Here is a 17461-nt window from a genome sequence, read left to right on the forward strand (position 1 = left end):
ACAATTGAAAGAAAAACTTGGCTTGGTGCCGAGTTTCCGGACACTGGTGCATGAAAATCAACCATCAAGAATTGGTATGCGAAGTTTAGACGTGGTGAAATGAACGTATATGTATAGCGTATATATAGCACCGAAGACGGTGAACGCAGTGGACGCACAAAAGAAGTTGTTACCGACGAAAACATTAAAAAAATCCACATAGTAATTTTGAATGACCGTAAATTGAAATTGTATGAAATAGCAGACACTCTAAATATGTCAACTGAACGTTTACATCATATCATTCAAGAATATTTGGGTATGAGAAAGGTTTGTGCAAAGAGGGTGCCGCGCGAGCTTACTTTTGACCAAAAACAACCTTCACTTATGAATTTCACTTTCCATAACTTTCAAAATGCATTTATTAAGAAAAGTTGGTAGGTACTATATGTATCTTTATATCCTTTAGCTATGTTTTGGCATCTTTCTGATATTATGGCAAAACCCTGTCAAAATAACGATGCTGTTTTGACAGCCACGCAATCATCGATCTTATCAAGTGGCTACGCAATGGTCCATTGAATTTTGCTCTGATTTTGTCCTTTGCAATTCAGTGTCATCAACTTTGTTGATTATTCAGGCCATTTTTCGTCATTAACATAAAAATCTTTTAAACTGTTGACACTTTCCATTTTCAACAAAAAATATCGCTAATATAATGACAAATACACAACTAATACTTATTCATTTTCCACTTTTTTCTTTAAACTATCACTGAATTTCTTAGATGAAAAATTAAGCAAATTAATTTCATAAGGACGTTTTAAAGTCAGCTTAATGCCATTAAGAGAGTTTTGCAGAAGCTGGAATAAATAGTCGAACATGGCTATCCGGTGAGTACAAATGTGGCGTTGCAACCTAATACCAATATATGTACTATTAAATGATCGTGCAAATACAAGTATGTTTTAGTGAATTATGTAAAAATTTGTTTCAATTTCACCATTAGGTATTAAGATTGTCCTTTGTTTTAAGAAAAAGGAGAACTTGTAACTTAACTGGTAAGACAAACGCAAGTATTCCCCAGAATTTCTTTCCAAGCACCAGGGACAACCATGGTGCGAGTAGTATGATTCGGTATGTTTTATAAGAATGTAAGAAGGCCAATCACAATACCGATTTTCACTTTACAACATTATTTTAATTGATTTAACTTCATATTACTGAAGGCTGTCCAACAAAAATGCTTGTTAATATTTCAACAGCCTTGCTTTTGTAGATATTTATAGCTTCTTTATTAATAGTTCATTAATGTTTAACAGTTTTAAGAGAGTTAATTCAGAATCGATTCACGTTTTATATAATTTGTTCTACTAATTATATCTTAAATTAGATATGCTTAGTATAATCTTAAATTAATTTATTACTACTGTTCTGTTGTATTTGCATTAATATACAAGAAAGGAATGTTCGATATTAATATAGTAGTATGTATTTTCCAAAATATAAAAATTCTTACTATTTTTTTTTTGATCAGAGTAGTAAGGTTATTTTATATAGACTATATTGTACACTTGATGATGAGGGAATGAGATTGAATTTTCTACTAGAATAAATATTTTTATTTCATATAAATAAAAGAAACATATTATAACAATATTTCATAATGAGTTATTTATATTAATTAATATAGATTTCTGTTCAGTCTGTAATTATCATTACTCTTCATTCACTTCTGAGCTTCAAATCAAATCAGTTAATAATTGCAGAATAGTTCATATAAGTTAAATTATAATTAACAAAACTTAGAAATAATAGAGACGTGCAGTTTCAGGACAATAATTAGATGCTAGTTCCATGTAAAGTAAATCATTGTAGAGAGATATATTTGTGTTATCACTGAGATTATACCAAAAATGAACTACGTAACTATTTTCAATTTCTTTTTTAATATAGTCGGTTTCTTCGCTATATTTAAAGCGGTAAAAAGTATTTTGTGGTAACACATTTAAACATTTGCGATTTTTTCCTACGGCGGCAGGTTCAATCTTTTGGTCACACCTTTGTTTCAATAACCTAAAAATGAAAAAAATTAAGTTAAATTATTGTATAATTGTTTATATATTGTAAATATATTTAGTTTTCGTAATATGGCTAATTAATTCCGATTAATACTTTGACGTCTACAGGAACCAGATTAGATCAGCTTTAGGATAGCAATTACAAGTATTTTACTGTTATAGCATCTCAACTAAAATAAAGCTTATAAAGAAAATTTGATAAGTTTTTTAAACTGTCACCTGGAATAAATCGAGCCACATTGGCGTCATGCATCAGAAAAGATGACAGAAAATCTACAGGAACCAGATTAGAACAGCTTTAGGATAGCAATTACAAGTATTTTACTGTTATAGCATCTCAACTAAAATAAACCTTATAAAGAAAATTTGATAAGTTTTTTAAACTGTCACCTGGAATAAATCGAGCCATATTGACGTCATGCATCAGAAAAGATGACAGAAAATCAAAGCTTTGCAATACATACTTCGAAAATCAAATTAGAAAAAAGAACGTGAAATAATGCCTGGTAGTAACAAGATGATGATTTTATTGTTTTTGCAAGCAAGGACATCATTATCCATTAAAAATGTGGACCTAGAATATATTTAGTCTGATAATATATCTAAAATTTTAGCGTTCATTAAGGAAAATTCCTCTTTTACTGGTTAATTTGCTGCCTCGACTAATCCTATTCTATTTACATAACCTAACACCTGATTTTATTTGGATTTTAAATGAAAGTAATTAAAATTTAAAATATTTTGTCCTTTAAACACATGCGATATTGTAATTTGAAATTTATATTTTGATTTTTATTTATATTTTTTTATAAACTTCCGCAGACAACGTTAAATATCTTGGAATAAATTTTGATCAACGTTTGACATGGAAAAAACATATAGTGACAAAACGCAAACAGCTTGGAATTAAACTAATCCAAATATATTGGCTGATAGGGCCTAAATCTAAATTACGAACTAAATAAATCTTACGTTCTCTGTGAAGCCTACGAAGCATGGGCTCCACATGTTGCTTGTAATAATTGTAAAAGATGTTTGGAAGGTCATCAGTAAATCTTAATTAAATAGTGAATAAAATATAACAGACATATTAAATTCTATTTCTATTTAAATACTTTGTTGAAAAACTGGATCAAATCTCAGAAGCGTTTGAATACTTGAGGAAATTTTTTCCGGAATTATCAGAAGTAAAAGTTAAGGCTGGGGTTTTTGTTGGTCCGCAAATCAGGCAGATTTTCGCCGATGAGAAATTTCCAACGCTGTTGAACCGTAATCAAAAAGCGAGTTGGAACACTTTCAAAGCAGTCGTTTCTGGATTTTTAGGAAATAGGAAAGCGGAAAACTACAAAAAGCTAGTTAAATATATGCCATGGGCTACAAGATGTCATTAAAAGTTGCATGTTCATTTAAATAAATTCAAAAATATGGGAGCGTATTCAGAAGAGCAAGGAGAATGTTTTCAACAGGACATTATGAGCTTCGAACAACCTTATCAAGGAGTTATGAAAACACGATGGGAAACCATATTTGGGGTTTATTAAGAAATAGTACCTATGAACATAAAAGAAAAAGTAAAAGCGTCTCCTTTTTTGTAAGTTATTTTGATAGTAAAACTTAAAATGTTCATTAAAATGGTTTCATTTTCAATTAAAAATTAACATCATAGATTTTGAAAAATATCTTTCAAGCGGTTTCCAAAATAAAAAAGCAAACTTATTCATGCCATTTTTTTTTCGTCTAATTACGGCCTAAAGAATTGGAATTTAATGCTTTAAAGTCAAAGTCAAATTGTGTGTTGAGCCATGTTACCATTAGATAACAAGATTTGGTTGATAAGTCAATACTTAGGCCCATTTGGACCTATGATGTTGAACTGTAGGGTACTACTAGCAAATCTAACATAGCTATTCCCCAGAGGTTGCAGAATAATGTGTTGCGAGTCATCGTCGATGCCCCATATTACGTCTTCAACAAACTGATTCGGCGCGTTATCCCCATAGAACCCATAACGAGTGTGATTCGGAGTGTTAGTGTGAAGTACTCTGAAAGATTATTAGTGTATCCCAATACACTCGCAAAATAGTTAAATGTGCGCGATGAGAGTGCGTAGGCTCAAGTGCAAACTGCCATACGAATTAATTAATAGACACATACGATTTAATAATCCCTATAATAAGTTAGAATAGTATCTAGAGTAAGATTTAGATTATAAGTTGTCCAGCAGATCACTTACTGAAGCGATCTTTTACATGTCAGGATAGTTATATTATATAACGGAAATCATGTAATAATAATTATTGTCCTCGGGAAGATTGCTAAAGTTCTAAGAGATTAATAAAAAATATATTTTAACTAAAGGAAAGCATGCATTTTGTCCAGCTCTGTTACCTCAGTGATTATGAATTCCGCCAGAAATTGATATAGCATAAATTTATTTTCTGATGAAGAGTTACAAGGAAGTAAATGGCAATAACACCACTAATGTATGGTAAATATACTACTATACTATATATACTATATATTGGTATTAGTATAATAATAACAAAAATATCTGGTATGACCTTCGCTGATAGAGCATGATATTTAAAATGAACATCTGTGCTAACAAAACCCATAACGATTTGTCTGTTGAAGAAGGATATTCATGACTATATCAACTAATATGAGCAAAATTATTTTTTATATCTTAAGGTCTCCTTTTTACCAACGAGGTTTTGTCTGGACTGGTGCTCAGCATTAAGCCTACCAACTGGCGAGTCACCAATTTAGAAACCTAGAAGACATCCGTTCTTACCCAGCCTGGATACTGGCACACTGGGATCATTTTCCTTATCGGATTTTGCACTCTTACATTTACGACCATGCCCCAACAGGATTCGAAACCGCGACTATTGCAACTGTATGGGGGCCATCCTATAGCCTTTACCACTGTGCCAACCAAGCTGGCTTAAGCAATACTTATAGTCATGAAATTGTTTTATTAAAAATATGTATGTGCAGGCAAATATATGGTAGTCATTTATGCGATATACTGTTTCATAGATAACCCCCATCCTATTTATGTGATAAGATACTGTTTATTGCTATGATAGAACTTTTAAAAAATCACTTGAACATAAAATTGTCTGAAACTTATCAACTTAAAATAAGTTATTACCGTACACTACTCGTCTTACCTATTAAATATACGTGCTCCATTACCGGTCCACGATTGGCTATCAAAATTTTCCGCCAACTCATTTAAAACTGCCTGAGCATATTCATGACCATTAGTCTGGCTGTCGAAACCAATTATATCATTATTAACATCAGAATTTGGTTCAGCACCAACAAAATTGTCTGGTAATAGTTCCAAATTTTTAGTAACAATTACATCTAGGTCCATATAGATACCACCGTATCTCCAAAGCAATAATACTCTAAAATAGTTTTGATATCACTATTAATATGTTATCGTTATAAATGATTATACTATATATTAATTAATTGATAAAAAATAATTCTATATATAATATGTATACCACGTTCAATAAAACAATTAACACACATTATTTTGCTCTGCATTGAGTAAAAATATAAGATTCGTTTTAAACTTGGAGCAGATTTTTCCTTCTCATTTTGTCTAATTAGAAAGAGACAAAATGCTGCCCGATGCGTCGGAACATGTAACCGAATAAATCTTTTTTTTTATAATAGAATACGCGATCCAATAAAATGAGTGAGTCATGCTATCAAAGTTTATGACGTCAATACGTCACAATGTTGCCGCATCGGCTTTTAAATTTAGTTTACGTTTGCCAGTTTATAACCTCTAATTATTATTAGCACCAATGCATTGAAGAATTTTTCAAAGCTTTGGTATATGGCCGACCAGAACTAACCTAGGTAGAATGTATAACTCTAAATTTAAAACAAACAAATTACAAACTGCAATTGGCAATATTTCTGACGTTATCTATGACACGACTAGAATATTTTATTGGACGGGTTATAGTGCTTATAGTTATAACTTATTATGTGTATATAAAAATGAGTTTTGCGCTCCATAAAAAATACAACTCCTAGCTTCGTCGTTTCGTCGGGTCGTTTTATATTTTAATTGATTATAAAATCATTTATAAAGAGGGAAAAACACTTTACAAATATTTAAAGAATTTCATTTAGGTTGTGCCAAAACCGAAAATTTAACAAATTAAAACGCCAAAATTACATTTTTACCTATAGAAAACAATAATTTTGAACATTAAATTTGTCATTATGTTCTTTCTGTTCAAGTGAATTTTACGACAAAAGATTAAATAAATCTGCTGTATTTAGATCTGTACTTCTCGTTTGCCATTCGATGCTGGCTCGGCTACTATTTATTCTTCTTTCCTTGCTTCGGCTATTAATTGCTCCATCTTCATGAAAGATTTGTTTCCGCTATGACTACTCCAGTTTTCGCATTTCCCATATAACCTATTATTATAAGGTATTCGGAATGTACACATTGCGTCTGTACTGAAATGTCCTCCAACAACTATGTGAAAATAATTCCTTGACTTGATATAGCAGACAAATGACTTGGGAGACTGCGATGCAGTTTTTGGTGGATTGCTCTATTAATATATATGTGATGTTAATTCATCTGTGAATGAAATGTTGAAGAAACTCTTTTACGTTTTTACCAAATTCGAGTAATTTGTTGGGGTCATCATGATTTGTCTCATTATTAGAACCTATCTCGAAATTTTCATACTTAGCAACATAGATGAAGCCAGAACCGGAGCAGTCTTTCAGAGACAAATTCAACTCTCGTACAGCTTGAAAACAGTATCAGCAGTTTTTGGATGAAGCTAAAAGCCTTTATACCATCCAGCAACCGCAGATTGGTCGGTAAATTACTGAAAGTAGTTGTATTTATATACCGAAACTTTGAAATGCGGTTTGAAAGAATGTCTAAACTACATTTTCAGAAACCTTTATTAAAAGTTAATTTAAAAATGATACGACTATTCAAAGACTATAGTATATCAACAATAAGAGTAGATACAAAATGAAATATTTGATGAAATAGTTTATTAGATTTTTAATTTTATAACTTTTTAAAATTATTTTAAATATATTTATCCTCTTATTATTTTTCATTTGGTTTCAGATCAGATAAGAACTGCAGCTGCACATAAGGAGGCGCCATTATCTCAAATATATTTTTACACCCTTTGATAAATTAATAATATTGTGTAAAATCTTTTCATTATTATGAATATGGCTTGATAGCCAAAGTAGTGGTACTTAAATCGTAAGCTGGTACTTAAATTAGCTTAGCATTTAATTTGGAAAACTTGAAAATTCATAAATAATTATCCGCGGTAACATAAATCGATAAAATTTGAACAACCTACTTATAAGATACCTGTATGGAAATTGCCATCAACGATTAGCAAAAAGCTGAAGCATTCGCTGGCCATTAGGAGGAGGAAATCTTAAACCATATAAAACTGAACTTGAACATAATTTACCATTAAATTACTCTCAACATTTTACGATTTAGGATTGATTTGGTAAATCAAGTAAAAAAAAATATTTCGGAAAAAACTGGAAATATTTATAGGGAGAAATTCTGACACATACACATTACTTTGCCTTCAAAATAATGCCTGTTCTACTCAAATCAAGTCAAGTTTCAATTTTTATCTAGTCAAATAAGACTTAACAATACAATATATTAAAGCATGTATGTTGGGCCATTTATTTGATTATCATAAATATAATTGCAAACTATTCTGTGATACTTGTTATTGAAGACAAAATGAAGAAACTAACTTGAGAATTACAACTGTCAATTGACAATATAAATAATTGGACCCAGACTTGGAGAATAAAAGCAACTAGATTAAAGTACGGTAGATGTACCCCATATACTATAAAAATAATTTCAGTTACCAAAATAATCAGATATCGACTGTTATTTAGAAAATGAAGAAAATCGCAATCGCAGGAGAGGCTAATTTTAAGTTCAAATATCGAGTTATTGAAACTAGATGTGGATAACACTAAAACAGAACGTAGATAAACCTTTTTGTTTGATGAAGATAATCATTTTCAACGTAAAAATGTTTACTGACAAAAAGTAACAGTCTTGTGTTAATAAGTTTTACATTTTAAAAAATGAATTAAAAATAGTAATTACCCAAAGATATCACTAATGTGTTTTCTCGGATAGTTCGATTTGTAAACTTCATTGCTTTTCCAGAGCTTTTCCACTGGCGAGTCTTTAGCGAAACGATCTAGATTTATATGTCGAATGTTTATATTTGAATATTGCGTCAGGGAATTTAGCAATTGGCTGGATATGGTTTCGTTTTCAATAAGCCAACCTGAAACAATATTTCTGTATTACAATCATCATTAAAATTCTTGATATTGCTGACAATAGTTCTTACAATTACAAATATGATTCTGCCCTTTTTAAAATATTTGTCTCCGACTTAACATCAGTAGCAATACACTTTACTTTTTATTTATAACATCTGTTCTACATATTTGATACAAAGTTTCAAAGAAAATTAATGTTTGACGAGGAATAAGAGTTTTCAGAGTTGTATTTATTTTCAGTATTTTTTTTAACTTAACAGTATTCGGCAGCTGTTTTTAGGAATATCATTTTAATAAGGCTTCGTCAACATAATTTTGATTATCCATTCTCTTAAATAATTAATTTTGAGCTCGAAAATACCTAGAAGCACATAGTGTTCAATGTATCGAATAAAGAATATTAATATAAATATAACTACCGATTCTGTGTTCAGTTCAATTCAATATGAAGAGTGACCATTACTGTTTCAGATGATGCATTATCATCGCATAATTCAGAAATACTGTCTAGATATGCCGGTCTGTATTGGAGTTGGTAACTATCGAAAGGAAACAGCTAATAGTCGGAAAGCATTCAAATCATTCGATAGACAAAAAGTAATCGAGACGAAGGTGTACGAATATGAACTCGTAAATATATGAGTTCTCGCATTAACCTCTTTTACTTGTATCATTTAATAGCAAATAATAATTATTTAAACAAACATATAATTAACATAATCAATAAATTAATAGTCAGATATATAAATAAAACGTAGACATATTACAGTAGTGTTAAGAATAAAATGATCGTTATAAATGTATACACTTTTACAAAAAGCAGTAGTGCTTATATTATATAAATAGATAAAATACGTAGCGTTGGAACTATCAATTGAAAATGGCTATGAACTGTTTAATAATTTACTACTTTTTATTTTGACTGTTTCATTCGACTATTTTCAGTCTGTTAATATTTTCTGTTATATTAGTTTAATTTAAAAGCTTTTTAATATTCTGGCTTTGTCGTCATAGACGCTACCTTGACAAAAATGTGCCGATTTAGGCTTACATAGATATATGTTTAATATATATATATATATATATATATATATATATATATATATATATATATATACATATATATATATTCTAACCTATATATTAAAACTTCTTTCCTAAACTCCTGAAAAATAAATTTAAAAACGAAATGTTCCAGAAATTGTAACCATTCGAAACGATTTTAAAATTTTTTTTACAGTAGCAATTACATTTTGTAAATACATATTAATGATAAAGAGGTGACAAACTATATTCAATATTTATACTAAATATTTCTAATAAATAAATTTTCTGATAGGAAAAGTTTTCTTTATTATTTAAGAATCTATTTTCATGACTATCAAAAAAATACAAAAAATAGATGTTCGCGATGCTTTTTGGTTAAGATTTATTTCATCAGCAGGAAAGACAGATAAATCTTTTTTATTATTTTATTAAGTTTCTGTAGAACGATGCGTTTAGCGAAACGTTCTATGGTTTGGGAATATTTTGAAAGAGAACCTTCAACTTCTGCTATCTGCAATTTTGTGTCATGAATAAAAGACTGACAATTTTAAAAATTAACACGAAAAGCAGGATTTGGTATTACAGATAATGCTGAAGCGATTTAAAAAATTATTACAGAAAAAAACAAATACAGTTCCGCAACTCGAAATACAAGACACAACTAATGACGCAGAATATATTGACATATGGAAATATTTTGATAAAAAAAAGTAATTAGAATGGAAGAAATAATTACACCAGGTACTATAATAACTTTACAATTTAAGCAGTATTTGGAAATGCCATTTATTGGGTTAATAAAATGATATTACCTGAATAATATGGGTTACTCGAAAAGAGTTTTTCAAAATTTGGCAATTTAATTTTTTAAATAGGAAAATATTTCCGTTAAATAAAAGATAAAACTTTTATTTAATTTAAAAAGGGTCTGGTGATTATTGTGCGATCATTTTTAGTTATGTCATAGATTAGTGTTTTTCTATGATTAGGTAGGTATACACTTAGTTTTTATTTAGTATTTGGTTGGTTATGGTTATTGTACATCTTTAATTTTTAGGTTTTGTTTAAGTTCCATTGTATTATCTATATTTATTATAGAATTTTATTTCAAAAATTATTATCAAGAATTTCTATCAGAAAATGAATGTATTAGAAGTAGTTAGTATAAACATTGAATATAGTTTAATACATCTTCACTGTTAATATTTTTTACGAAATTTAACAACTGCTACTGGAAAAATTTCTTCAAATTGTTTCGAACCGATGAAATTTGTGGAATCTTTTGAAAAAAAAGGCTAGATAGAAACGAAAAAAAAGACTAAATTTAGCTTTCAAGATTTTAGGAAAAATGTTTTGACAAACAACAACAAAGGCTTGAACAACAATTGAGAGAGTTAGATAGGAACGAAAAGGACAATAAAACAAATACCTATTATTGCCATAAAAATAGTCAAAAGCATTTTACTATTTATCATTCACAATTTTACCCTTTTTATCGTATTTCGTAATATTATTGAAGAATAGCGCTCCAAAATGATGCTACATTAATGTACAATATATTGTTATTTATAAGCAAACTACAAAAAGAAACATAAAACTATATATATTACAACATAAATCTATGTAAGCATAAATTCAATACATTATTTACAGTGTCGCGGCTAATACGACAGATCTAGAAAGTTAAAAATTAATCGAATGGAGCTAATAGAACCGAAAATAGTAACTAAAGGTGCAGAATTGAAAAAATCACTAGTAAAAAGTAGTAAAGTCAGTCGGACCAAAAACAGCAACTGAAACAGTCGATAGAAAAAGGTACTCTATTAATAAATAGTCGATAATCATTTCCAGTGGATAGATCCTAACGCTGGTAAAAAACCTTGGGTTAGTACTGAAGAACCATCGGGCATAGGGTATAAAATCTTACTATGTATAGAGTGGGATCAATAAGGTAAAGGTATTGCGAATTGCTAAAACTGAATAAAACAATTATTGCAATTGTCTTCCGACATCAATTGTATAATTGAACAATATATTGCTTCAAAAATATCAACAATAGCGAGTAACAAGCGTCAAATCAACATATTCCATGATAACACTCAGTTGCAAGTTGCAAGAACTGTAAAGGATATATTGTTCACTTGAGTAAGAAAAGTTCTGCCACATCTCATTTTCTGATTTTCACTTGTTTAAATCGATGTATAGAAAATAGTTTTTAATATGTTTCTTTCAGTTCCTAGATTTTATTTAACTAACTCATAAATGTTCACCACTGTTCCTTACCGTTCGAACTCGTGAATAAAGAGTAATAAGAATTATTATAGAAACACTTTTCCGTTAAAAATCAATGTAATTAAAAAATATCAGCATGATGACTAATTTGAATTTACAGTATTTTTTTATGTGAAATTAGTTTTATTTATTAAAAAATAGAGGTTTTGGAACAAAAAAAAATAAATGTCACGGCTCAGAACAATCGATATTTTTTAAGAGATTGCGCATATCTTTATTGTACCTACCATATGTGCAAAAAAGTTGTTTGGAAGTTAAATTATTTGACCTTTTTTTTATCAAGATTAAGATATCACATGTCTTTCTAATCTTTTACACTACCTTCTACTGTTAATAATAAGTCAAATCCCACTCCGTGGCAGTTAAATCGTAATAATATTAAGATTATCAAAACATTAAAAAGGTATCGATAAAATTATTTGTTTTTACACTAAACCTGCTTATATTTCATGATAATCTGCTGATATTCATGATGATATCTTGATCTTATGATATATTAAATACATTTTAAATTTTAACATCGATGCACTTCGATCGGCTTTTTTGTATATAAAACCCTATTCCCTACCGGTGTAAATTTGGCAATTCAGGTTGCAATTCGACGAAAGTCGAGAAAGCTTCCAAACTAAATTTTCGTGCCAAAAAATATTAATGCTACGTGAAAATTGATAATGCAAGATCGTTAACTGTACTCGTATTATACCTACCAGGTGAAGAATGAAGTAAATAAATTGTTTTTTGTGGGTTCATTAAAGCCGCACTTTCTATAGCGCACGCTTGGCGTGATCTAATCATAATTGTTTCATTTATGAATAAATCACAAGTTGTATCCAAGAAAAAAATGACTGAGTCGTTCTTCACGTCTGTATCTAAAAAATCAACATAGTCGTAAGTAGGGACGTGGGCTGGCGAGAAATATATCGATATATCGTTTTAGATATTTATAAAAAAAACCTTTGAAATTAAATAGCAAAATACAAAAAAACCGTTAAAAATCTTACAATGCTTTACAATGTTTAATAAATATCGGTTGAAAAACATATCTATATATCGGTCAAAAAAATATCGGGCAAAAATATCGATATTTTTTCGGCATCCCTACTCGTAAGAAAGGAAGAAATCAGAAATGTCCTAAATGTATTGAATTTTATATTAAGTATCTATTGGTGAAATGTTAACGAAAACAACTCTTAAATAACTTAACCGAACTATTACATAGAACTTTTCGCTAGATTCTAATAAAGGAATGCTCAATTTTTGATTTTCGACATTAATTACTTTTGATGTTTGATTTGAAGACAATTGACTTCATCGAAGTTCATCGAACACTTTTAGTAAGTATGCTGATACTGTTTTGTTATATTCCAGTTGTGGGTTTTTGTAATAATTATTTAAACGTGATGATTTTACTGCTAATAAAAGAATGACCTGAAGTTTGAAAACAATGAATAGCAAAACTTATTGGATGAAAACCCAGCTCAAATTCGCAAAATATTATCGCACAACTTAGCAGTTGACGAATCAACTGTCTGTACTCGCAGATCAGAAATAGCAAATCTGTTATCTACTCTTCTCTGCAAAAAAAGCAGATCCACCAAATGCTTATTGTAAAAGATATTAATACTAATGTCTATTTTAATTTTATGATATCAAACACGGTTAAAGGGCTTCAAGTTTTCCAAAATAAGTTTCTCAAGAGAATTTTCAATGATTCATGGTTTGTCAGAAATTATCCAATTCACAAAGAAACTGACACTTCAGAAATCATGCACTTCATGTTTCACGTTTTTAATTTTTTTTATAACATCTTTATTAGATACGCTTAGTACAATCTTAATTTGCAATTAATTTATTACTACTTTTCCTATGTAATTGATTAATTAACAAGCAAGACGAGTGCGAGAAAATACATCAGTATGTATTCATCAATTATAAAATTATAATTATATATTAATTATTAACTTATAGCTATAGTTTACACTAAATGTATACACTTTATATAAGTTCATGTGATTTGTTCGCTTCAATCTCCTGACATCCTGCGCGCTGTCCAGCAGTTGTATTGCTTCCACGTTAGTATGATTTAGTAATCTTCTTTCGTATTTCAAGGCGAAATCTTGGATAACTTCGCAAATCCATTTGATTTCCAGGTCATAATGCAGTTCTGTATTGGTTACATAGCAATAGGCATTGGTAATCAATCGAAGAACCTTGTTTTGACAGCGTTGTATAACTAGTTGATTTGAATTTTTAGTGCAACCCCATATTTGCACCCCATATGTCCTAATTGGCTTTATAATTGTATTATAGATCAACCTCCTTGATTTTAGATCAAGTTGAGAGTATCTTCCGACTAACCAGTATAGTTGTTTTATTTGGGTTCTAATGTGTTTTGCTTTTTGTCTAACTTGATGCTTACGCTTCTAATAAACAACAACTCAGCTTCATATCTTCAGAGAACATACTTAGCTAGTAGATTTGCTGGATATGCCTCACCGCTATACATCCCCTCTTTCCAGACTGCAACGATCTTTTTTCTGTCGTTGTAATTCTAACTTTTCTCCCACACGACACTACCCCGCCATGGATAAACTCAAGTTCTCGGAATCACGGTTAGTTTATTAGAAAGATTCCGTCGGGGCCTCGTGTGCCATAACGGCTGTTGGCGGGTGCCATATTCCGAAAACTAAGCTGAAGCAATAGCAATCTCTGTTCAGCTGTGGAACGGTTGGTTTAGTATCATCGTTAGTAGTAATAGTAGTATCAAGCCAGAACAGAAAAGAGAAATCTTGGAACGTATCCAAGAGGGTGAATTTGCCCCGGTTACTCGCTATTGCTAGTAATTTTTGAAACAATATATTACTTCATTTATTCAATTGGCATCGGTATACATCTGTAATAATAAGTTCATTTCGTTTTAGCGGCTTGTAATATACTACACCTTCTTTTTCCCACCAAATCCACAGCAAGACTTTATGGTTATAAATATTTCATATTGATATAGATGGCTCTTCTGGACTAACAGATTAATTTTTGTTCTTGGTATTGTTGTAGTAGATCCATTTTTCATCGCCAGTTAGAGAAAATATCTTTTTCTTTGCAATAAAACATATAGTATTTATGATATGGGTATATATATATATATATATATATTCAGTCATTTCGAAATTAATTAATATTTTCAAAATTAAACATGTCAAAAAACAGTTTATTCATCAAGTATTTGATGGGCTTCTGCAGCAGATTTCTTCATATCAACAAACGAATCAAAAATAATTAATCTTGAAAATGCAGTTTTGAGATTTCCCTGATTCGCGTCTATATTCATTGAAAAACTCGGTAATATAATATGGAAAGCACTTATTTTATGTAAAGAAATATCAAAATCATCGAATTTAATATATTGAGTTAGATTGTTTATGTAAAATATGTTGATGATAAGACTAAAAATTCAGTAATGTTAATATTTCCTCTTCATAAAAGCATGAACAAAATTTTAATTTAACTCATTGAACAACTTAATATGCTTATTCAGTCATTCAAAATGATGTAAAATTATTGAATACTGTGCCATATATGAATATAGTAAACATATAGTAACTATAACAACATGAAACATTTTGCCGGCTTGGTAGTCCAGTGGTAAAGGCGATGGGACAGTCCTCCTACTGTTGCGATAGCCGCGGGTTCGAATCCTGCTGGGGCATGGTCGTAAATTTATTTTTGTGATTATTTGAAATTTGTAAATATTCTAGGCAAGAGTGTAAAATCCGACAAGGAAAATGATCCTAGTCACGCCAGTAACCAGGCTGGGTAAGACCGGATGTCTTCTGGGATCGGTAGGTTTTAATGCTCAGGACCGTGGTTCGGAGCCCACTTTAAACGGTAGGTCCAGTCTAGATAAACACATAGTTGGTAACAGGAGACTTTAAAATACATATAAAAAACATGTAACATTTGTATGGGAAAAGAATAATTAAAAATGTTTGTTTTTAAAATTTCAACAGCTGTTACAGCGAGAATACTCACGGTACTATGTTTTGTAATATTATTCCTAGAAACTAACATGTAATTCGAACTAAAAATACTTCATTAACAAAACAAATATTTAAATGTATTTACCTTGAATATCCAGTACTTCGTCAAGCTCATTTAATGAATAGCAATAATACTGATTGTATATATAAATTTTTCTGCTCAAATACAACAAAAAAATGTTCAAAATAAGAAATAAAATAACAAATATTCGCAGTAAACACGTCCGTCGAAAATACATATTATGTACTTCGATGCATGGATTTATAAATACTTATCACAACCGACTCAAAAATATAATACATAGTTGTATACTTTTGTTATCTTTTATGCTATGATAAGCGAAACTTATATATTTGTTCATTACTTTAAGTATCAAATTGGTGATATATGATCTGATTACACAAATACGTAAGTATTTATGGTTCTGAATGTCAACAACTAAAAACTGTTTATATGGTAAATTGTGAAGGGAGAGTACAAATATGCTGAGTTCAAACCAGAAGCCAGACGGCTTGATGGCGCAGTGGTAAAGGCGATGGGACAGTCCTCTTACTGTTGCGATAACCGCGGGTTCGAATCCTACTGGGGCATGGTCGTAAATTTATGTTTGTGATTGTTTAAAATTTATATATAAATGTTCTAGGCAAGAGTGTAAAATTCGACAAGGAAAATGATCCCAGTCACGCCAGTAACCAGACTGGGTAAGATCGTGGCTCGCCAGTTGGTAGGCTTAATGCTGAGCACCAGTCCAGACAAAACCTCGTTGATAAAAAGGAGACCTTAAGATATAAAGATCTTTATGGGTTTTCTAAGCACAGACGTTAATTTTATATATCAAGCTCTATCATCAGCGAAGGTTATACCAGTCTAGTACCTGTCCTTCCAGATAATTTTTGTTATTATTATACTATTACCAATATATAGTATATATAGTATAGTATATTTACCATATATTAGTGGTGTGATTGCCATTTAGTTCCTTGTAATTCTTCATCAGAAAATAAAGTTATGTTATATCAATTTCTAGCCGAATTCATAATGACTGAGGTAACAGAGCTAGACAAAATGCATGCTTTCCTTTAGTTAAAATATATTTTTTATTAATCTCTTAGAACTTTACCAATCTTCCCGATGACAATAATTATTATTACATGATTTCCGTTATATAATATAACTATCCTGACATGTAAGTCGGTCACTCGCCAGTCGGTAAGCTTTAATGCTGAGGACCGTGGTTCGGAGCCCACGTTAAACTTAGGTCCAGTCCAGATAAACCCATAGTCGATAAAAGGAGATTTTAAAATATATTTTTAAAAAATTTAAAAAATCAGCAGCCTGTTTTTTTAAAATTAGTTTTCCAAATATTCAATAAATTCATTATTTAATTATTTTTGACTTGAGTATAAATCAGATAATAACGGAGGTTGAACTGAGTTTTTTATACTGTTTGAGATCTGTTTCACACATTAGGCCAGGTGCAAAATGAGAAGCAGTTTGGTGAGGTGATGCATCGTGAGTCACGGCGAGATTTTGTGAGGATACATTATTCGGAGATACGAAGAGAAATCCGAGTTTGGCGCATGCGTATATACAGCTTTATTTATTTATGTTTTATAGCAATTATTGGAATTAATGTTGAATATATTAAGCAGGTAAATAGGTTCAGG

General features: G+C 30.3%; 1 protein-coding gene across 2 annotated transcripts; it reads right to left on the minus strand.

Annotated features, from left to right (window-relative positions):
* Window positions 1-1586: 1586 nt before the first annotated feature.
* Window positions 1587-16081, minus strand: LOC143196722 (lactosylceramide 4-alpha-galactosyltransferase). Of its 2 annotated transcripts, XM_076404672.1 has the most exons (5): window positions 15879-16081; window positions 12464-12625; window positions 8233-8419; window positions 5237-5479; window positions 1587-2055 (listed from the first exon to the last, which is right to left on the minus strand). In XM_076404672.1, exons 1-5 carry the CDS (start codon window positions 16030-16032, stop codon window positions 1785-1787), a joined length of 1017 nt encoding a protein of 338 aa, XP_076260787.1. In that variant the 5' UTR covers window positions 16033-16081; the 3' UTR covers window positions 1587-1784. The 2 variants fall into 2 exon arrangements, with proteins under 2 accessions (XP_076260787.1, XP_076260798.1); XM_076404683.1 differs by lacking the exon at window positions 12464-12625.
* Between the last annotated feature and the right edge of the window lie 1380 nt (window positions 16082-17461).

The sequence above is a fragment of the Rhynchophorus ferrugineus genome, unplaced genomic scaffold (assembly GCF_030347505.1).
Source record: "Rhynchophorus ferrugineus isolate W39M unplaced genomic scaffold, kcgeb_rfMv2 rfM1, whole genome shotgun sequence".
NCBI lineage: Eukaryota > Metazoa > Arthropoda > Insecta > Coleoptera > Curculionidae > Rhynchophorus > Rhynchophorus ferrugineus.